General features: G+C 35.6%; 1 protein-coding gene across 2 annotated transcripts in view; it reads right to left on the minus strand.

Moving 5' to 3' along the window:
- sm (heterogeneous nuclear ribonucleoprotein L) overlaps positions 1-23,941 on the minus strand; it is a 168,297-nt gene that overhangs the window by 20,244 nt on the left and 124,112 nt on the right. Inside the window, exon 7 of one of the 2 annotated variants that reach the window (XM_011058493.2) lies at positions 886-978. The exons of the other annotated variant lie outside the window; for it this stretch is intronic. Coding sequence (XP_011056795.1) covers positions 886-978 — 93 coding nt within the window. The remainder of the gene's footprint in view (positions 1-885; positions 979-23,941) is intronic. 2 annotated transcript variants of the gene reach the window in all.

Here is a 23,941-nt window from a genome sequence, read left to right on the forward strand (position 1 = left end):
CATCTCGTAATTGTTGCAGCAGCAAAAGATGAGAAACTATTTCTGTGAAATCCTCTGATTTCTAGATTTCAAATCTTACACGTGCAAATTCTCGAATTCTAACCCTTAAATAGGAATAATTTTTTAAATACATAACGTAATTCCATTTAACTTTTTATATTTTATAATTTTTCTGATAAACGTTTTCGAAAGATTTCTTGTGTAAACATTTATTACACATTTTTCGATGAACATTTTCTATACCATTTTTCAATTGAAATGTATGCATTTTGTGTGAACGGCAGTTCTATCACTTCTCTGCTCAGCCTATTCATCGTCGTAATTAAACCCACCGAATTTGCATTGCATATGCTGTCGTTATGAAGGCTACTTGGATTACAAGTGAATTCGCAGAATTCCCCTGAGAAATGTAGTAGGTACATTTGCACACTTGGCCTTTTATTAACATTTAACTTCTGTTAAAATTGCAAGTTCTATGTGCATTTTCGGCTGTTCTACGAAGAAAATGTCGTAACAAAATTTCTTCGATTTACGAAATAAAAATCTTTCCTTGTGTGTGCGTAGAAAGTGAATAATTTTCGTGATAACTTCAATGCGTATTTCCCGCCAAGAAAGATTCGCCAAGATAAATTTTTCCTTCCATGTGCTGCAAATAAATGCGCCAAACATATTTTTTTTCCTTCTCAGTAACAACTTTGCGTTGTCGGTCCGCACTTTGTCGGATCCTCCATTAATCCGCTCTCATTCTTTACACGTGTTCGCGAAAAACCTGCAATGGCCCGAGCGATCTATTTTCCGAACCGGTGAGCTTAATTTGGTCATTAGGTACGAACAGACGGGATGGTTGGATGGGACAGACGGACAAATAGACAGACAGGTACTCACCATACGGTTGCGGCGCGGCGCCGTATCTTGGCTCAGCCAAAAGGGGAGCTGGCCTTCCATTTCCTGTCGCGTCGTTTTTATGTGTGCTCGAGCCTGCAACAGAACGACAGTTCGTCGATGAGACTATAATCACCTTCGACGGATACGTCGCGTAATCCCACGCGGTCACTGAGAAGACAAACGATGCGAGCCAAATGTCGCCATTTATCCCGGCGTTCCTGGCAGTTTCGACAAATTTCCGGTGGGAATCGCCGAGCAGAGGAAATACAAGGGAAACACAAAGGAAATTTAAAGCTTCATATTGATATCTATATATTTACATTTAACTCGTACATATGCGTTAACTCTACTTTGTTCTCGAGTAAACAAAAAATTTAACTTTTAAAAGTTTAGATTTAAAAACGATATAATTGATTTAGCACGATGATTATTGTTGGATATAAATATTGACGTCGTATGTTCTATAAAATTTTAATACTGAAATAAGTAAAATTTATCACAAACGTCTCGCTTAATCTGGGAATAGTCACCTGGAGTATTTTTATATCCCAGCAAAAAATGTAAATTGTTGCAAAATGGATTTGGTTTAATATATTTTCTTTCTTTTTTAATAACTGTCCTTTACGAACTTTTGAATATTCAATTTCATCGAAAATCTAAAGTAAAAAAAATCATTTCATTAATTACCGTTTTTATTTTGTAGAAATATTGATGTAATAAGTTACATAACACGCTTAATTCGTTTGTTTGGTTCCTATATTTACTTCTTTGAAAAAATTATAAATAAATCTGTACCCGTCTTCTCAAATATTAATAAATTGCAAACAGTCAATAATATACAATATTATATAATAATATATAGTATATTGTAATTTCTAATTTTAATAAAAGATTTTTAATTTTAATTGGAATGTAAAAATACTAGGTGATCGTATACGTAAAAAATAAGGTGACCATTCCCGATGGTCTTAAATTGACGTTATTTACGTTTATTCCCAGACCACCACTCGCTCTGGAGCAACGTTTTCTAACGAATAAAAATTACATCTGAAACATTGCAACGCGTCTCGATCAGGTTTCTCGCGACATAGACAAGAGGTCGATTTGGAATACGTTACTAAATTGTTTAGGAAAGACGGATGAGGTGAAACACATTCCGCGTAATCTGCGTTTGGTTCTTCGCGCACACCGCGCGTCGTGCAATCCGTTTATATTAAACTGCGTTACGCCTACGTATAGCGACACGTGGATTTCTCATAGAGATGAGGGCGAGTTTTGGCAATGTTTTGGCACACCCACTCGCGTAGAGCAAATGGTGCTCGTGCACCATGTGCGAGCGATATCGAGCTTGTTGCTGTAGCAGCAACCTATATCGATCCCTCTCTATCCCACCCCCGGAATATTCGATATCGCCATGTCTGCTCTCGACGCGGTTGCAGCCATCAACGAGGAGATGCTCGTCTTCTTGTTTGAAATAGAACGTCCTTCTATCGCCCGAGCCGCATCAGCCGCTTGATTGGCCCTCGCCGAGGAGGAAGCAATCGCCTTAACTCTGCTTGATCCTCTCGGATCGCATTCGATACCACTCCATTGTGGACGTACAGAATCCCAGTAGATTAATTGCTAATTAAGATCAGTATGCTAATGCCGCCATATAACTATGTAGGACGTAGTGCATCGCGTTGGATGTAACTGCGAGATTGAATCGGGAGATTCAAAGAGCAAAGATGTACGTTTCTCTATAAAAGATTAAGTCCGGCGACATAATAGTCTTTTAACAATATCGTTTGATATTTAAATTACGTTTCAGCATGAGAAATAAATTATTTTCTTAAAATACGGATAAAAATACAAAATTTTTATAATTTTGGAATTATAAAAAATTGAATTTTCCTTTTCTAATCATTTTTGTAAACAGAATTGTGTACGAGAAATGTAACTAAGAAATTGTTGATCTTCTCGACTGTTAAATGTATTTATATAAAAATGCATAATCGAATCCCATTGATGCAGATAACAATTTCGAACCATTTCGTAATCATCGGATTCTAGTAACATGGTAATAAAAGTCTGTTAATTTTTCACATTACGGGGACGTATCTCTCACTTTCGATAATTACGTGACGCATGAATTATTTAGATACTGAGGATAGCGGCAGCTGGAGTTTTTCAATAACGCGAGACAGAGAAAACGACGAACCGTGTTCCACTTGAGAAATGGCGCACCTGGGCTTGTAACCTCGAGAGCCCAGGAGAGTCTCGCGAGTCCATGAAACCCAATATTGGACTCGTAGAAGTCTCATGCGGGACCACGAAAATTGCGATTTCGATTACTACCAGTTCGCTACGCGAACGTTGTGCCGAGTTTCTCGCCGTGTTTGTCTTAGTCCGGGATTCTCCTGATAGCGACATGACTAACGAATTTAATTTCGTCGCAGGATGGCGAACGTAAAAATACTGTATCGACAACTTGGAATTGGAGCGGATAAGACAGCTCGGGTCATTTATGATCCTGTTCGACTAATCCGATGAAGAACATTTCTTCTTTCGCGGAGAGAAAGAATTTCTACATTTCCACCGAGTGGATCTCACACAAGATTTCTATCTTTCTCTGTATATCAGGTTCGAGCGATGAGCATTCGCGTGTAAATTAATAATACCACCGTAAAGATACTTGCCATCGGGTTAAATCAATATGACCCCGGCGTCGAGAATTTTAATTTGCAAAACAATTTCGTCACGAGTCCTGTGAACGCTGTTCTTCATTATATTTATGATTAAAGCAGGAGAATGCCTCTGAATTATCAACTATTAATGTTAATAAATAATTCATTGTGTAATCGCGCTTCTCTTCCAATTAAAGTTGTCATTGGAAGAAAAACGAGTAGAGAGAGAGTCAATCCCTTCTCCGAATTCCATCGTTTGGAGATACTAAAAAATGTATTAAATAGCGAGAGAAAATAATATCCGGGGCTCGTCCCTCATGAATACGATTTGTACTAGACGTCTCTTTTGTATGCAGGTCTCCCTCGTAAATCTCAAGATCGAATGAACGTCAAGCGATCTATCATAGCCGTTGAATTAATAATGCCGCTGCGGATGTTTGCTGTCGGATTAAACTAGCGTGGTCCAGCGGCGCACGGGATTTCAATCTCCAAAACAATTTCACCGCGAAGCGCCCGCGCCGCATCGTAAAGGTAAATGCTATTACCGGTGTAACAGCGTCTCGTCGCTCGTGGGAGGATATCCTCGTGCGATCATTACAAGCGGATATTAGAACTCGTAGGTCATCTGGCTGTTGGCCGGAGCGAAATTGCAATTTTATGCCCGACGAGACGCGTGATAGGGAAATTACGACTCTCCCTATTGATCATTTCGCGAGAGTCCTTCGCAGGAGAGGCTATCGAAGATTCTCTTCTTTCCTACCCCTTTTTAGCGACTGTTTTCAGAGAGAATCTCTCTCCTATATTTATCGAAGGGAGAGACATGATGGGAATCAGCGGTATCGACCTTCGACGTCGCCACCCAGACTACCATCGCCATCCCCATGAGATGTATGGGGTGAAAATTTCTGGGTGAAAATGATTGCGATTCGTTTTTGAGTAATTAAAACTGAGAGAGGAAAATATAAAATACAAGTAATTGGATTTAAATGACGGATTCCTTGACAAATTGATCTACGTTAAATTTCTTCGTAATTATCCTTAATTACAAGCAATAATTCTTAAGAAGTTCAGAGTTTTATATATATGGGAGTGGGGGGAGGAACTCTCTTGAGTTTTCTTTTACGATGAAGATGAAGAAGTTATTTATCCAATTTCAAGTTGCTTCAAGTAATTAAAGATGTGATATATTTAATGTAAACACACATAATCTTAAAAAACAAGAAATCGATGAAACTTTTACAAAGTAAGAATTGCTCTGAAATTCGTATACCTAAAATAAATGAGTAAAATAACGAAACTCGATATATCCTGTACGTGGCTATGTAAACTCCATCGGCGCAGAACATAGCCGGAAGAAACGGCGTACAGATTATTTGAACAAGGGCGGGATTATTCGACGATGAATAAAAGCCCTCGTGAGACGATACCTGAATACGTTAGGGGTTTAGGATTAAAACTCAATCTCGGAATCAGCACAGTGGGGTGGACAAAAACGAAAGGGCGAACATTAAATATCACGCGCCCTATATGCCAATCTCTCTCTGCAAAAGTAAATCAGTGTATTTTTACTGACTTCGGTGCTACACTTATAACTGATAATATCAGCGAATATTTACTGTTTTTCAATAATAATACACTGATTCACTTTTAGAGGTTTTTCTGATTCAATCTGTAGAATCATAATTTCTATAAATGAATCAGAGTATTATTACTGAAAAACAGTAAATACTCGCTGATATTACAGTTATAAGTGTAGCTGAAGTCAGTGATAACGCACTGAATCACTTTTAGAGAGCTCTTTAAAAAAAAAACTACTCTTTCGAGGTCTCACTTTTCAGATATTGATTATGTAAAAAGAATGGAATAAACGAAATGCAACAAAATCTGAAGTCTTTGTAAGCATTGAAAGTGCAGAACGAGCGCTCTTTAAATTAGATACATCGTAACAGGCTTGCGATCGTAAAACGTAACGGCTCCGTAACAGTTCTCCCCTTACGCGAATTATCAATTTTCAACTTAATAACGTGGAAGAGAAATAGCGTGAGGAGAACCTCTGGAAAAGCTTCCAGAGTTCTATTAAACGGTCCGATTGCACTGAAAAGTGAAGGCGAACAACTTAAGCAATAAATGCAATCAGCACGTGCATGCCAAGTTGCGATCAACAGCGTGAAGAACGATTTTATGAAATATATCTACTAGTAATAAAAAGTGTTCTCAAGAATAAGTACGCTTCGTTCAGCGATTTGAAAATTTTGTAAAAAGGAAAAAGTACAAAAAATGCTCGTTACATCAAACTTTTCATACTCTTAAATAATAAGTAAAAAATAAAATTAATTGCAATATAATTGATAATAATAACAGTAATGAGAGAAAGTATATCAACTATATATAGTAATAAAATAATAAAAATTATTTTCAGGAATATAAATTAAAAATTTTATAAAAGGAGAAAAGTGCAAACAATACTAAGTACATCGAACGTTTCATATTCTTAAATAATGTGTAATAAAATAAAATTCGTTATTATATAATTAATAATAATGCCAAAAACAAAAGAAAATTATTGACAAAAGATTTCGAAATCTTCGGATTAATTCTTTCCTTTCTAGTTCTTGATATTATTAAAAAGAATGAATATACGATTATCAAAGAGAAATTCAATTTAATGTTCCAACAATGTCATGGAAATAACCTACAATATTTGTCGAGTGCTACATCACAGTTTTCTTAACAATAACCTGTCGAAGTTATTATTGTAAGATCGAGTTACTTCTTCAAGGTAAATATTTGACGGTTTTCTCAGAAAGTCAGCGTTTATAGTGCAACAGGTATAGTTATGGTCAACAATGGAGTATATTCGATGACAAAAAAAAAAAAAGAAACTAGGGAAGCTTTGTTATCTTTCAAGATTAATGTTTCTCTCGGAATCAAGGCGAGGTAGATTTTCCACGTGTGCACTTTACACAACATGGCGATTATCAGGGCAATGCGTATGCAAATCGACTTGCGATCAGAAACTGCGAATGCATTAATAATTATACTAATTGCCTCAACTGCATTCTCATCTCGGGCCATTTGCCGATGCCGCGCCTGATGCGAAAATCGATTTACAGCCCACCGGCGTACGTGTATTATTATTATTGTGTCATTAGGCGCGCGCGCACGAGTGTCTGATATCGCTTGAGCAGGCTCTTGCATGAGATAAACTCGTTAATCATTTGATAATGGGATCGTTCTTGATCCTAAAATCATGATCCTTATATATGAATGTACAATTGAGCACAAGTACATTTACAAATTTAATAATTTAAACTAATGTTGAAACCACATCTCTTACTTACGTTATCTTATCGTTTTCAGTGTTACAGCACAGGAAATTTAATCTATATCGTACAATATATGTATATATACAATATATGTATAGATTTATATCTTAAATATTTATTTGATTGGAATTGCGAGATAAAGTAGCCTTTTTTAAAAGAATAATAATATAAAATATAGACAAAAATTATTTCAATTTCTCATTACGACACAAATGTAGCATTTAAGTTTTCGCAGATTATATAAGTATGGCTTTTGTGGATTGAGAGAATATAATTTTGTATACATCTCACACTCTTTTATATTTCACGTACGTGACCTAAAAGTTCTGTACTTCCTCATGAAATATTCAGTACGTCTTTTATCTTATTTATAAGCTTTTTGTATGAGTTATAAATTGAAGCTCGACTTTATTCGAAAACTAAATAATAATCAATATAGAATTTACATTTGGAATATTGATCGAGTTAATTAATTTTTTACCACCGCTGCAGTTGCTAAAAATTTCAGAAAGCTCGCTTCTAAAATTTCTTGTAATTTCGAATAAATTCACGGGGTAAAATTGAGATCGAGCGATAAAAATTTGTAATGCTAAAGTAAAAAATTATAATAACAAAAAAGGAAATATATAACGGAAAAACATGTTCAATATAAAAATCACGCGTGACATTTTATACGTAACTTTTTAACAAAAACCTTGATATACAAAGAATATATAAACGAATTTTATAAACTGTATTTCGCTACAAAAAATAATCAGAATAATACACACTCAAGGGAGAAAAGTTCGATGTACAATTCCCCCGACGCGACATTCTATACGTAATTTCTAATATAAACTTATATAACTTTCTCGAGCAACTTTCGTGAACTTCATTTTAGCCGTGTTACATTCATTTCCTTTTGCACAAGCAAATAGAGAATCTTTTCTACAAAAGTTTACGATGAACTACACAGCGATCGCCCATCCGTAAGGCCTTGGCAACGCGTGTGCAATTGAAGCTCGTTAATTGCGTAACGCGGCCACCCAGCAACATAAACAGCCGGGAGCTTCTGCGATTAATTAGTATTACAGTATATGCCGACTTCGCCGGCCATGAACGGTCATTTCCGTGCGTCCTGGAGTCCCTGTCTAATGACAATCATTATGAAGGCGTCTCCAGGTGGAGCATAAATTCAGTCCCTTTGTGGTTAACAACCACGTTGGGTGCTGTTTACTGTCGGTACATAGGACTGTCATACTATAGTCCCAATGTGATAGTCAGATGTTTGAATCAGAGTGTGATATTCTCAAACCATGACCTGTAATCTCTATGTAAACGCGAATGCAAAATACGAAGAAAGGAATGTATAAAATCATCGCAATCTTTCGATGCAATTAAATTTGTATTAATTTGAGATTTGTCAGTTCTTTATTTATAATTTTGAAACGATTTCGATCACTGAATTAAATATTAAAAACTAGAAAACAAATTTAAACGTATAGATATCTTTTATAAGCATCATAAATATCTCTGAAAATGATAAGATAAAAATCAAGATGCGTATGAAAAGATAAATATAGAATATAAATTATATTACGCAAAATTTAAAAAATTATAAAATAGGTATAGACTTTTCTATTCGGTATAATATTGTATAGACTATCACATTTACCTTAACGATCTAAACAAAGAATCTAAAGCAAAAAATCAACATTAGCAATTAATAAAATAATTGTTTAGCATCACTTGCGAAGTAGTCTACATATTTTATCAAATAAGAAAGCATATGCTGACTCTCTCATAATCGTCGTTTCACATTTTCGTACATTTGTCAACATCTTTATATTTCTTTATCTTATTATTTATAATATTAAACGATTAAACATACGTGCGTTACTAACAACATCTAATTTATCGATAAGCGTCTATATGAGCTCCAAGAAATACCCGTTTATCGAAAATAAAAAGTGGTTTCCATAAAAGCTCTTTTAATTGTGCGCATATGGAATCCACAAATATCCTGCTTAGAATCCTTTACGAATTCATTATTCTCAGGGTCACTACGCTTAGCCTTACTTCCGGTGATACAGTTTGCGACGCCTCGCGGCTTCCGGCAAGCCAACGTCACAGATGTCAGCGGTCTGACGCAGGCACGGAAGAACACATCCACGTGATCCAAGATGTCTTGAGGTCAGCTGATTCGGTTGCTCGACGACCCGTTGGCGCGATTAGGGCGAGGAGGGCGGGGGTGAGGGGGTGGGTGGGTGGGGGGGGGGGAGAGGCGTACAATATACTCGGAGCTCAACTTACCGTGCGGTCTCGCGGCGACACGTGGCGTGTGTCTCAGCAGAGTCTGCGAGCCGTCTGCCTTGCCGTTTCTCGAGACAACTACGGACGGACGGATCCGTTCATCCGTGTTCCAAACATCCATCCGCGTATTCACTCTCACTCTCCGTAGATAGTGGTAGTAGGAGTAGTAGTAGTAAGGAGGGGGGGAAATGAGCCGTAGATCTGCCTAAGCCCCCTCTCATTCACCACCGGGCCCTGAACTCCACGTTCCACGTGAGAATCCATCATCACCATCAAGTCAACAACGAGTAGGCTGCATCTGCACACAGACAAACATTCCAACATAACAATCCCCTTTTCATTCTCTCTCTCTCTTTCTCTCTCTCCCTCTCTCGATTTTCTTCCCGTAATCACCGATTTCCCACCGCTCGGGGTGGAAAGGACGGGGGCGAGGGGCTCCGGCCGTTTTGTGTGCGTTTTGCGAATCCGTACATGTACTTGTTGTTTTACACATAATATGGATTTTTTTTTTTTTTTTTTTTTTTTACTTATATATTCCGTCGAAGGGGCTCTGCCGAGAGGGTTTTAACCGCCGGCCGATCTCGACGCCGACCCCTTTCTCTTCGGTCGTGTGCGTGATAAGCGAGAGGAGAGACTGAATAGTCGTGTGAGTAATACATATACACGTACGGGCGCATATGTATATATGTATATGTACGTATATAGTATATGTACGACCGACACAGTGACGTTCGTCGACCGGAAACGCTTTCCATCATGCGAAAGATATGCTCAAGTGCTTTCCGATGAAACTTTGATGATGTCATCAAATGGCGAATATGCTAATCGAGTTCTTAGACAAGCTCGGTTCGTCCCATCATTCATGATTGACATTTTCTTGGACTTCTTAATAATTTCATGTGAATTGATTCGCGATTGTAACATTATCTTTATTACCGGAATTCAAAAATTCAAGAAACAAATTGAATTGGCTATGTAATCAAATTGGCATACTGCTAATGATCTTTTTAAAGAATTGGAAGAGAGTAAGTAGAATGTAGATACTAATTGTATATCAATTTTATCGACGAGACAACTTCGATGAAAATTGAATTAAGGAAATTTGATTTTGAGAGAGAGTTATTATATCAATAATTGAAATCTCGATAATTTAATAATTAAAAGTTCTAAATTAATTTATACGTCGCAATGCAGAACATAATAAATTGATTAACGACAAAAACTCAATTTTCACAAAACGGTGGCATTATCTATTTTTTGCTTTTCAATCATTCATTACGAGGCTAAGTTCTCCCTAAGAAAATTATTTTTAGTCGATAGTTAAATTTTAGCTTAGACCAGTTAACAGCGTGCCAATTTATTTATATCGTTATGCGATCAACTAGATCTATTTTCTCGTGCTTCGTATTTCGCAAGCGTATTTTACGACGAACTCGACCAATCTGTTCTTTCAATACCATCGAAGCAATCATCGGGAGCACTCGGGACTGGTTGCGCCGATTTAAGCCAGCTCTGCTTATTTTGCTTACTCTCTCCTCCCACCTACGTCTACGTTACAGTCAGGACTATAAACCAGACCAGACGGGAACAACGAGTCGTTAAGCAGAGTTAGCCAGCCCGGGCAGTCAATGCAACTCAGCCTCGGTTGCATCTCGTTTCACATTATTAACTGGGAGTAACGTTTCCGGTGGTGGCTACTGCTACAGCGGAGTACATATATATCGATATACGTGCATGTCAGGGATCCCTTTTCGTATCTCGACCTTCCTCGATCCGATCGCTTATACATATATACATGGAGTCTCTCTGAGAGCTGTTTCTATGTATCCGACTTTACGACGTATACATATACGTATAGGTAGGTAATTTTTTTCTTTTTCGAGCGGTAGGCAGTGGTCGATTTGAATGTTTGTCTGTGAGTGCGCTGGTAGCCTTGCAAGACGTAGTGGTGGTGAGCATATATTCTGAGAGACACACATATATATATATATATATATATATATATACATATATATTATTTTATATATATATATATTTTTTTTAGAGGTCTAGCTCACGCGCACGTGTGTGCGTATATGTATGCGTGTACATATATGTGTGCGTATACGTATACATATACATGCGCCCATGGCTCGCACTTATATTCAGTGTATTATCCCCGCGACGTTGTTGTCCGGGGGGTTTTTCGTGATTTTTCGTGGTTTCCCGATGGTTGGTCGGTTGGTTGGTTGGTTGGTTGGTTGGTTGGTTGGTTGGTTGGTTCGTGGGTGGAGGGTCCGGCAGATCTACGGCGTGATGTGTGACGTATTATGTGGATGCTATCTGTCTCTATGTAATGTATATATGACACCAATGTGCATATATATTTATCGTTGTAGAACGGTGTGCCCGATCTCGAAATTTCGATCGTTGTATTATTATTATTATTATTATTATTATTATTGTTGTCGATGTTGTTGTGCTTGTTCATGTTGTTGATGTTTTGTTATTTGGTTACTTCTTTGTGTTCTAAACACATACATTCTTTCTTTTTCTCTCTCTCTTTCGCTCTCTCTCTCTCTCTCTCTCTCTCTCTCTCTCTCTCTCTCTCTCTCTCTCTCTCTCTCTCTCTCTCTCTCTCTCTCTTTCTCGCTTTCTCTCAAGTTATTTTCCTCATCAAGTATATTTTCCTTTATCAGGTATACGGGATGCGTGAATCTTCCTTTCGTTCGCTCAAAGAAAATGTCTTTTCTTTATTCACTCTGGTTTACTTTGTATCTCGGTTTTATTCTGCCGTCAAGAAGCAGCACTGTCGACGTCGGAAGCGCAGCTCGAAGGCGTAGCACGAGGAAAAGCTTCTTGAGAAAAAAAAAAATGAATAAACGCTTTGTGTCACGTAAAAAAATTACCCGTTGACAAATAATATTGGCGAAATTAATTGAAGTCTAGTCTTTAGAAAAAGGAATCGACTGTGAAAACCGTATTTCAATTCTACGTTTTTTGACGTTGGACATAATAATTAGCAAGCAAAATTCCAAAATAGTAAAACTGATGCACAATTTTATATTGCAGAGATGTGAGACAAATCTTGATAGAGTGACATTCATTAATTTGAAAAAGATTGCTTTCTCAGAGATTACTCTTACAAGAATAAAATCAACTACAAAACTATCTATTAATTTTCTTTATGAGTAATAAATAAATTAGTTTAAAGTATATGATTAAAAAAAATAATATTTTTGTCTGGCAGAGAGTATTATAGAAACGAAATAAAAATGCACGTAACATAATAGTTCTTTGTTTTTATTGTAAGAATATTTCGCGTGTACCTTTCATTTTAAACTACGTTTACATAACTTTACGAGAAAAATTTGTGAAATTCCGTAGAACATCGAGATTTCCTCTCAAATCCGATCGAACGAATATAATACTTAATGGGATGAGCGTACTAACGATGCTTCTAACACTGACATTATTTTGCACGTAATACCTCCGTGGCCTCCATTCACGGTACTTTTTCGAGGAAAAGCGATAATCAATGTAAATCCATGTATGAATGATTTCGCGAGTGTCCCCTCGACGGGCTTGTTCAAACGTTTGTCCGGTTTCGGGCTTGTTTGTTTTGGTCATATTGATTCAACAACGCTATATTAGGGACGAAAATGGCACAATCGCGCATTTAAACCGAGTAATGCCAAGTGGAAAATCGTGTCACGATGAATTTCTGACAATAATGCGCAGATGTTTGCCAAATTGTCTGTTTGATTTATTCCATACAATTTGCATAAGAAAGATAAAATCATTTTGTTCAACTGTATAGGAAAATACTTCGGATTATAACGGGATCGATTCAATATGTAAATGTAAATATTCTTTTTATTGAGAGAACAAAATTTAATTTCGTGAATTTTAATTTTTAAAAAAAGAAGAGGACAAAGAGAAAATAAATTATATATTAAAATTTTATTCTTTGTGCTTGCTGGATGTTTTCTAATTATAGATATATGTAAATATTTAACCAATCTGTATAAAATAATTTTTCTTCGGCAAAATTATAATAAAATGTTTCATTAAATATTATCAGAGAAAAGAATTCCAAAGCACATTCAAATATAAAAGATTTCAAATAAGTTTAAATCTATATTTTTTTTAATACTCTAACAGAAATTTAATTTAGAAGTTTCATTAATTACGAAGATATTTGTAATTTCAAAGCAACTGACATTTAAAATCATGATATTGAAATAAACTGTGGCTTCTCATCAAATTTCCACGAAAGAAAAATTAAATTCGAATTTTTCCACGAATGTGAAACTGAAAAATTGCAATAAAAAAATACTTGTATGGACGAGAATAGAACGTGCGATTTCTCTAGTACGATTTATCGTGCTTTCCGGGCACGCACATATACGATATTCGTTAAACTCGATCGCTAATCATTAAACTAGGCCACTCGAACAAGAATCGCCCGTCGCGAAAGTGGAAAGGCACGCACAAGTTTTCGATAACTTTTAAAGGGAGATAAAAACTAGACGTGAACTTTCACGAAGGTATCAAGAGACGAGAAATTTTTTAAGCGCCCGTCGACCGTCTCTAAGCAAGATATTACCGAATGAAGAAGAAACCAACTTTTTCCGACACCAAGTTCCGCGTGTTGCAGTAAAATAATGATAGATGTTATGAAGTACGCGTTTGGAAAGAGTTTGAGAAGAAGTATCACCGAAGAATGAAAAGAAAAACTTCTGTGAATCCAACTTTTACTGTTTTAAATATTTCTTTCAATCGTATACAGACTTGACTCGGGTTTTAGTATTCGTAGCTCAAAGGAAATGCACGACTTCTAAAATGCTTTTACAGAAACCCTTTTTAAGATAAAATGTACCGAGTAAGAGATGTATCAGTGTAAAGAGAGTGTCTATTAGTATTCTAATTATTCGTTACAAATGAAAAATAGTCATTGTGTCTCAAGTAATATACAGTGCAATAAAAAAATTTAATAAAATAACTAAATATTACTAGAGAAAATACTATTAAAAAATCGCTTTCTATATGTTTTGTTAACAACAATGAAAAGTTAGCTTTGTGCATCATATGATACTTTGTGCGCTGATATATAAGTATCAAAAAGTAAAAGAAGAATCTATATATAAATTATTGCGAGAGAAAAGAAGGGAAAATGTGCTATCAGGACGTAGTACCTTCGCTACTTTTTACGATGAAAAATTGGCATTGTGCCTCACGGCACATTGTACATTACAAATCTAGAAAAAAACAGGGCAAGTGCGAAGTACTGCTGGGGATGACGAAAACGCACTCGTGAGCGTTCCTCGCGAGCATTAAGATGATAACATCGCTATCAATTCTTTTCTAATTGCGCTACTTGCCGCTACGAGCTTCAGGCGGAATTCTTTGCTTTCTCTAATATTTGCACACTGCGCGAAGCCGAAGAGAAACGCGTTCGTCTCATTGAATATTGCATAAGCGCAAGCGAGGCAACAGATAGCCACGATAAAAGCGAGCGTTAGAGAGAAGCGATAATTAACATTAGACGCTAATTTGCATCATGACCGACTTTCTAACACGGAACACTAAAAATAATCGAAATAATTAACAATTAACTTCTTTCACGAAAAGGCGAAAAATGCGGGGCGATATCTATCAGGAAGAAATAATTATCAATAAAAACTTGATGAATCTAAAGATGTTTTAAATGATGTTACTACAAACATAATTCATTTAAAAACGTTTAAGAAATTTATCGACATCTCAAAGCGACCTAGCTCTGGCATATTTTATGCGCCATTAATGTCATAAGGTTCTAAATTACGTTTTCTAGCTCATCGGCCATTTTGGCACTAACTTTATTATTCGTTTGTACTCTCAATCGCAGAAATCGGTAAAAATCGATCTTTGCCGCGTGTCAATCTAATTTTGTATAAAACGCAACTTGATCTTCAAAATCCTACTTTAACGAAATCAATTTTGAAGGAAAATATTTTATGGAAAATAAATAACTTTATTTGAATGAGAAAACAACAATGGAGATATATTTGCTTCAAATTGCTTTTTTAGATTATACTTCCATAATAAATTCCTATTTATCCACAAAAATAATATTGTGATTTATTACGTACACTTGTTTCTTCGACAGTCTAATAATATTGTTGATAAAAGATTGTTTTTCCCAATCTTTCCCGAATTAAACATGTCACTCTTTCCAATTCTGTTTCTTCAAGAAACAGACATATATATATATTACATCTTTTCTGAGCTATATTACATTAACTTTCATCAATTAAAATTATTATCAATTCAATTTATAATTATAACTTTGTAAGTATTATGTAAAGTAAAAAGATATGATTGGTTCCTGAATTTTGCTGTTAGAAAATTACATTTTTGCTGAATCGCGGGTAGACTCACGCATCACGTAACTCACAAAGGAATTTAACTGAGAGAACAATCGCTCGATCTCACTGTTTGGATCGATCTGTCGTGTCTGTCTTGACGGTTAATCGGCTAGACTGCATCTTTGGCGCATGGGGATGTTAATGCGGTGAAATCTTAGCGTGAATCTTCTCTGTCTGATGACTGTTGTTTCGATGTGATTGTAGTTGTAGTTGTAATAATAGTAGTAATAGTAGTAAGTGTATCGATGTAGACTGATTCACGATCCGAGCCGGATGTGAATCATGATTATTTGATTGTGGCGTGCATACTTTCGCTGGGCCAAGTGTAGTTGTCGATTATGACCGTTTCATGCTCAGCCATTATTAGTACAGATGTATATTTTCCGACGTATGTGTATATATTCCCGATCTCTCGGTGTATGTTGTTGTATCTTTGCATGTCGATGTGGAGAAGATATATTGTATCTCGTTGTCTCGCGCTTGTCTGCTTGCGGTGACTACGGGAGTTCTAAGCGCTCGGAGGGATCGAGATCGATTTTGTGGCTCGTGCTGTGGCGCTCGGTGTTGTGGCGTGATGGCAAAAGGCACTGCTTGTGTATACATTTCGCACGAGTCTCAATGCCGGTGAAACGCAGTTCACCGGCGAACCACTGTACATATATAACGATGTTGGAGAACTTGACGCGCGCGAACGTGCGCGTTTGCGGCACGCCGCAATTCAATTATGCTAGGAAATTGAAGAGTTGATGGAAGCTCTAGCAGTGGGCTCGATACACAAAATCATAATTCTGCCTTGAGACAATAAAGTCGCTGGGATAAAAAGAAACTCTCATTTCTCGAAATTATCAAAGAGACATTCATAGTGCGATACAACTCGGTGTAATCCTCTTCAGCTCGTGAATATTAGAGGAAGCTGAAGCAGAATTATGATTTCGTATCCTTGAGTCGTTACGGTGTTAGAAACTTCCGATAAATCTGGTCTAAGCAATCAATACTGGAAAATCAAGATAACGATTGAAATATTTTTAATTATGTTAGAATAAATTTACCGAATATCAAGAGATAAAAATAAATCGATTTTTCTGTAATGGTCCGATATTTATTATAATTCGATTATCATGGTAAATTTTCACCGTCCATTATCTCAATTTTATTGTTTGACACGTAGACCAGGTTCCAATGAGCTCTTCAAAATCACATTTGATCTTGCACTGCGAAAAACTAGCGTGTTACATTGCGAAAAAGTTGACAGTCCGGCAAGCGCGGTTTGCTGTTAAGGAAGTGTAAATTCGATAAAAACCCACCGACTGTCGTCAAAAGTCGATTGTGATTGGCTCGAATGCACTCTTGGTTTTTATCGATGTCTACTTAACAAACGCTGCGGACCATAAAAAGGCTCGCCTGCGCGAAGTTTACAGTTGGACAACGTTAAAGTAAACGTCCGTTGAGAGAAATAACGGACGTTGCGGGAAACACGCAGCTGTCGGAAACCATACAGAATCCATACAGCCGGTCGGCCGTTAATTCGTACGTATAGAAGCGACCGCAATGTAACAAATTAATCGTGCACGTGCGGTATTTCCGAGGTCGCTCTCATTACTATTCGGACCACCCGATCGAAACGTTTTGCGCGGAATTTAGTGCGTCGCAACGTCGCGATAATGCGAAGTAATATTGTTACATTATGAATGAATGGACACAGAAAGGAAACAGAAGGAAGATAGGCGTATGGGTCGAATTTGAATTAGAGTGTCAGTCAAACCGAACCGGGGAAATCACCGTAAACTTCCATTTGCGCTCCATTTACGAGTCGATGTTAAATTAGAATATTATTGGACACGTACGGCGGCAACACATTTGCACGTTATACAATCGTAGATTCCATTTCCGAGTAAATTTAATCTTTAATTTCAATGGAAAATCTCTTAATTTTATTAGGAGGCTTAAAAGGAAATTTCTATTCAACTCGAAATAGATATTTTTATCTGTTACAGAAAGGATAGAGTAGAATGGCGAAACGCTCCAAATAGAATTTAACAGATTAAGAAACATTCGCAAAATATTAAATTTCTTACAAACGCAGCTCTTTGCTCAGCTAATAGTCAATTTCGTTGTCACTTTACGTAGGCGGCAATGTCTCTTTGATTCGAACGAATGTTCCTGTTTGCTTGCAACCAAAATTTCCATCTCACTCCACTATTGACCCCTGACGGAATACTATTGATGATTCGTATTGCACACTCTGGTTCTGTCACTGTTTGCTTTACGGCAAACTGCGAATTTTTTCACGCGCGATACCAAACAATTTTTGACAGAGAAATCCTCTATAATGGTTTAATTTTGTGAAAACTGTATTTACTTTATTCATATCTTCGGTCACTGAATATTTCGAGATAGAACTAGAAAATTTAATCTGTTTCACGTAAGCATATTTTTTAAATGATAACGTCAAAATGAAAAAAAAAACTCTTCCTATATATATATATTTTATTTTACTGTGGTCATTTTAAAATAATTTTAAATTCTACGAAATTCTACATAAAAATCACCAGATGACCGTCGATTTGAATCAAACGAAATAAAGAAATAAATTACTTCACAAATCGCGTATTTTGATTGAATTAGGACGCACATTTTTTAATGTCATCTTAAGCAATATAAAATATATATAGTTAATAAAAAAAATGGAATATGCCGTGTAAAGATTTCTAAATCAAGGAAGATTTTACAAAGAAACGCGAGGGACGAAAAATTTGGGAATTCCCGGGGTGCAAGTTTATTTACCGGAACGCGGGTGGCAACGTTATCCGGAATGCAACGAGAAATATCACTTTCGGGCTCTGTATTTTTTCAGCGGTGCTTTGGTCCGCACGTTTATTATTCGTTATGAATGCGTTTGTATGCATTCGATGCGACGGTAAAACCCGCACGGGCGTCATAAAATGTCGAGGTTCGATAAAACGGGCTCACTTGTATAATTGGAATCAACGACGGTCGGTATCATAAAGATACGCGGAACGCGTAATTTATTGCGACGCACCAGCGATGTATATGCGTACCCTGGAGGTAGGAAGTTGCATCAGAAAACCGCTAATAATGCGTAACAACGTGAAACCGATAATATATATTGTCAACAGACCATAATGTTTATACTATACGAACAATCATATAAATACTTAAAATAAAAAAATAATATTAAAAAAAGAAACAAAGTAATGTAATGTAAAAGATATTTAAACAATTAGGATCGTAGGATATTCGCGTTACATTTTAATGACAGATTTATGAATAAAAATTTCTTTATCTCAACAAAACGCTTTGATAATCTTTTGAGTTGCGAGGGAATTAAACTAGAAGAGTGTTCGTAAACACTAAGCTTCAAGGCAATAAATTAATATTACGCATTAATAGCGTATACGCACGTATATACCGACGGCGTTCTGGAGTTATCCCTATCGAGACAATTATCTACTGCTATATAGATAACGAGCGATAATTGGAGATTACGCAATTGTGACACGACTAATAATCAGAGAATGCAGCAAATGTGGAAATATCGATTTAATTAAAAAATTAGGGAAACATATTAATTTGTTACTTTACCAATATTACTTCTCAAAATGCAAATATTTCCATATTATTGCTGAAATATATGAGGGATTTATCATGCGTTCACTTAATCGTATTTTCAGCCTCTTTGGTTTTTATTTGTTGTTGTTAAAACGTTGGGAAACCTCCATTAGCTTAATTAGTATCGATATTTATTATTAATTTAATTGAAATACTTCTCATCATTTAACAGAACAATGTAAAGCTAACTCAATAAAGATGTAAATGCTTTGTTACGATACGAAATTTGTGGCAGTCGCATTGCGACTGTAATTTATTTGCTGAACTCTTTGTACCATTGAAAAAAAGAACTAATACTGAGGAGTGAGAATGCTAATTGCTGGAGTAATCAAATATTCATTTGCAAAGAGAGGATGGGGCGACTATAATTAATTCTTTCCGGTCCAGTGATTTCAACAGAAATCACATCTATTACGTTCTCTGTATACGAATAAGTTCAGTTTGAAATCTTTATCATTCTTCTTTTTATTGTTAACTGAGATAGATGAATCATTAGCAAAAGACTGGAAAACGTGACTTTTGGTTACATTTAAAATAACGAACTTTAGACATGTGTGATTATACGTCAAACGAAATTACTGAATTTCCTTTGTTTCATATATTCTATAAGTATAGAATGGATTTTTGTCACGTGAATCATTAAAAAAGAATCACTGTGGTTATATTTGCGGATAAATGATAAAATATTCTCAAAAAGGCAACATTTCATTTAGACGAAGTGAAGTGTCATTTTATAAAATTTTCCAGAACAAAAGTATAAAACGAGAATAAAAAATAACGAGGATATAAAAAATTCATTTTTTTCCTCTTTTTTTCTTTCAATGGATCTGCTCTCTTTGAGCAATTAATATACGTGTGTAAATGTTACAGCGGAAAACAGTTATATTTTGCAACAAAATATTTATTTGGACAACAGCATCTAATAATAGAAACAATCGTTGCAATAATCAAATGCTCATTTTTAACTCCATGTCTAAAAATATGAACTAGCACGGCATTTTATTAATTTTCAAAAAATAATGATTGATCTTTTCCATTGTTCTATTGTTCTTTCAAAAATAACAAAATGTTCTACAGTTTTAATATCAAAAAATCAAAAATAAAGAAATGCCGTGTTAACTTCCACCATGGCATAACTTCCTGTAAAGTACCAGATGCCATCGAAAATCACATCTGTCAAGTATTCCCATTTCTTTTAAGCTAGATTGATTATTATATAACGTTTCAGGACTTCTGCCGAAGTGCTGAAAATGATTGATATAATACGATACATTTCCAAGTGACGCGTACTGGTAGCGATAAAGTTAAAATTGTTTAAAAAATATTTATAAGGCGAAACAATTTTTGATAATAATTTATTCGTATAGAATCGAGCGGAACATGTCAAACTATTGTCAAAATTATCGGGTCAACACGTTTCCGTAGAGTTCGAATATTCTAATCTATGTAAAAATGATTAATTGTTGGAATTTTGTCCTTTAGAGAAAGTTATGCCGTGCTGGAACTTAGCACGGTATTTCTTTATTTTTGATTTTTTGACATTAAAAATGCAGAACATTTTGTGAAAGAACAGCAGAACAATGGAAAGTGCTACCGAAACAATCATTATTTTTTGAAAATTAATAAAATGTGCTAACTTCACAGATACCTAATTATTTCCTTTGCCGTATTACAAGATGTAAAACTGCACTTCTGTGTGCAATCTGAAATTGCGTTTTCATATTTAATATTACAGCGAATATTTGATTCGACGTAGTTGCATTTCTTGAGGTAATTGTAAATGATACCGTTTTTCGTCGTGAAATTACTCAGAAATTTCAAAATGCAATTTGTTTGAACGACCAGAATTAATGCAGTAAATTTTAGAATAAGATGGATTTATAATGAACAGATTTTAGATTCAAAATCTGCGCAGTTCTTTTTTTCGTCCTTTATTCATATGTAGAACCCATGCAATTATATCATTTCAATAAAATTGAAGTTTTCAAAGACCATTTGAATTGACTTTCAAATAGATTTCGAGTTATCTACGTCGGAAGTGGAATAGAGAGCATCTACTGTTTTTGAAAATTTATGTTGAAGATGACTGAAGATGAACTTATAACTTGTTGACAAAAATTAGAAAGTAGGCATGTTAAATATGTTTATATCGCTTTATATGGAAAAAACTGTTAAAATATTTAAAAATTTAACAGATAACAGATCTGAAAGTAATCATGAATGACATACAATGATAATGCAAAAAAATAAAAAACAAATTCAAAAATTCTAACAAGCAGTTTATGGGTCCAACAGAATTATTTTAATAAATAATATTACTAACGTAATTATTTTTGTCTGGTTAAATTTTCAAATATTGCAAAACCTTTTTTCAACGTAAAAATCGATCTTTAATATAATTAAATAATCTTTAATTATAAATTATTTTGTTACTTCAGCTTATCAGTCTAATATTTATCTCAATTCCACATCAAAATCACATCGAATAGAATTCCATATTCTCTATAGCACATCGCGGCCTAATCGCGGACTTATTTTAATAATTATTCATTGGGGCGGAGTTTAATTAAAATCATGAGTCCTAAAGGGAGGGGAGAAACTAAAGTTTTATTTTCCGGCAATTTATCTCTCCCCCGTGGGTAATGCATGAGAATGGTGAACATGATGTACGACCAACCTGCAGGTGGTTTTCCACCGAAACTATGAATTTATGGACGCCTTTCACAACTGTGACTAAGAATGACGTTTGACGACACCCATTGGACATCACAGTCATGATCGAGTCGCGTCCTATTTCTCCCTCGCTCTCTTTCTCTCCTTGCCGCGCGATTTTAATTAGAAAATTGCCAGATCGTTTGATATCGCCCAATTTATTTTCCCTCAACGAACGATACGGGAGGGTAACACGCGTGATGCATGACGAAACGAAATGTCTGACCCGTGCGAATGATATTCCACAGAAATGGCGAACGTCTGCGTAGGTGTGTCACCTATGCTGACCTCGTTTTATTGTTCGAACAAAACGAAAGGAAATGCAAAAGTGAACTTCTCTGCCTTCCCATCTCGCGTACTTCATGACATTTATTGTATCATTTCGATTTAGTTAAAGTGCGCAGCTTTTTCTCGCGCGAGGATATTTTCTGAATAAATTATACGCCGATATAATTTGATCGTCGTATTTATTTAACCATTTTAATTTTAATTTATTTAAAAATCATTTTAATTATTAAATAAAATTAAATCGGTCGATATTAATTACCATTAAGCAGATCTAAATTAAATGGACTTAAAATTTATATTTATATATTCCTCGCTTTTTTACTATAATAATTAAGGATTAAACTTGTTACGTCGTCCGGTAATCCTCTCATTTTTGCGCTCCTCGGCAATTTAATGCTCAGGTCGAAAGAAGCACCGTCTATCCCGGACTATCATCGTCGGATCCTATTCGTCGTCTCTTATCGCGAGACGACGAAATTCCGTTCTCGGTGGTGGATGACGTCGACGACGCTCCACCCTGGAAATGAGCTATGCGAGAACAGAGAAAACGCGTTCAGGCCCGCTTCACGCGTACAGGTACAACACGGAAATTACGATACGGTAGAACGAAATGGCATCTGCACTGCCAGGCACTTTCAATGAGAAGCCGTGAGCAAAAGTGTGAGCGTTTGACGATATCGAAGCCGGTAATTGGAAGCGTCTGGTCGCTATCGAAGGAGAACTTCCGGCATGCCATGGAACTCTTGACGATACCACTGATCGACACGATTCGGGTTCACCTCCGCGGTTTCGCCCTGTGAAATTAACTCGAACTCCATCCTACTGATAATTGAGGTTTAAGAGTATCTCCGTGTCTTACAAGAGTCGAGTTATCAAGCTGTATCTGATAAAAATGAATAAAAATGACTGTGGTAATAATCGTTATATACATACACGTTCTAAGGAACTCTTAATTAGTAAGTGCACGTCAAGATAGTATTTTATATAATAGCTATAAGCCATGTGCGATCAAATGTACAGACTTTATAAAAAATTAAATATTTCTAAATATTCGCAAGATAAAAAAAATTTCTTATCTATTTACAAGCTTATTAGCAATTCTTATCAGCAAGTTTAAATTGTAATTATCAATTTGATAATTTAAAATTATATTTCCAGTTTTAATGTAAAAACTGCGTGTTTCAAGACGGAGTAATGATTCAAAAGAATAGAACTCATAAAAATTATATCATTAGGTAAGATCTAAATATAAAATTTGATAAAATTTTATAAAAATAAAAATCCAAATTTATTGTTTTTTCGTTAATATAATTTATGAGCTTTTGTTTGACTTCTTCCACTTTTATGCTTTATTTACGGCTCCATAAAATTAAAAAAATGAGGATTGTCCACAATTTCTACCCAGAGATTCACGCTAAACTATAAAATCTCGACTTGTATTAAAAAAAAAATATTTTTTGTAAGGATTTAGTGTAATCTATTTGCTACTTAGATTCTTCAACTATAGCAATTAATTATATTGTTGTTCTTTTCTGGATATTATCTTTTTCTCTCGTATTATAACTCCCACACAATTACCACGAAAACTGCGTACATACGATTTGATGAGCTTGCCTGGCGAGCGCCGATATCAGCTTCATGAAGGCGACCATGCAGTAATTGAGCATTATGGTTGACGTAGATGATAATATGGGAGCGTAAACGCAAGTCAGGTGCTCTAAACGAACCAATTGCGGAAAATATAATATTCCTA

Source organism: Acromyrmex echinatior, chromosome 4 (genome assembly GCF_024713525.1).
Source record: "Acromyrmex echinatior isolate Ae372 chromosome 4, ASM2471352v2, whole genome shotgun sequence".
NCBI classification, from domain to species: Eukaryota; Metazoa; Arthropoda; class Insecta; order Hymenoptera; family Formicidae; genus Acromyrmex; species Acromyrmex echinatior.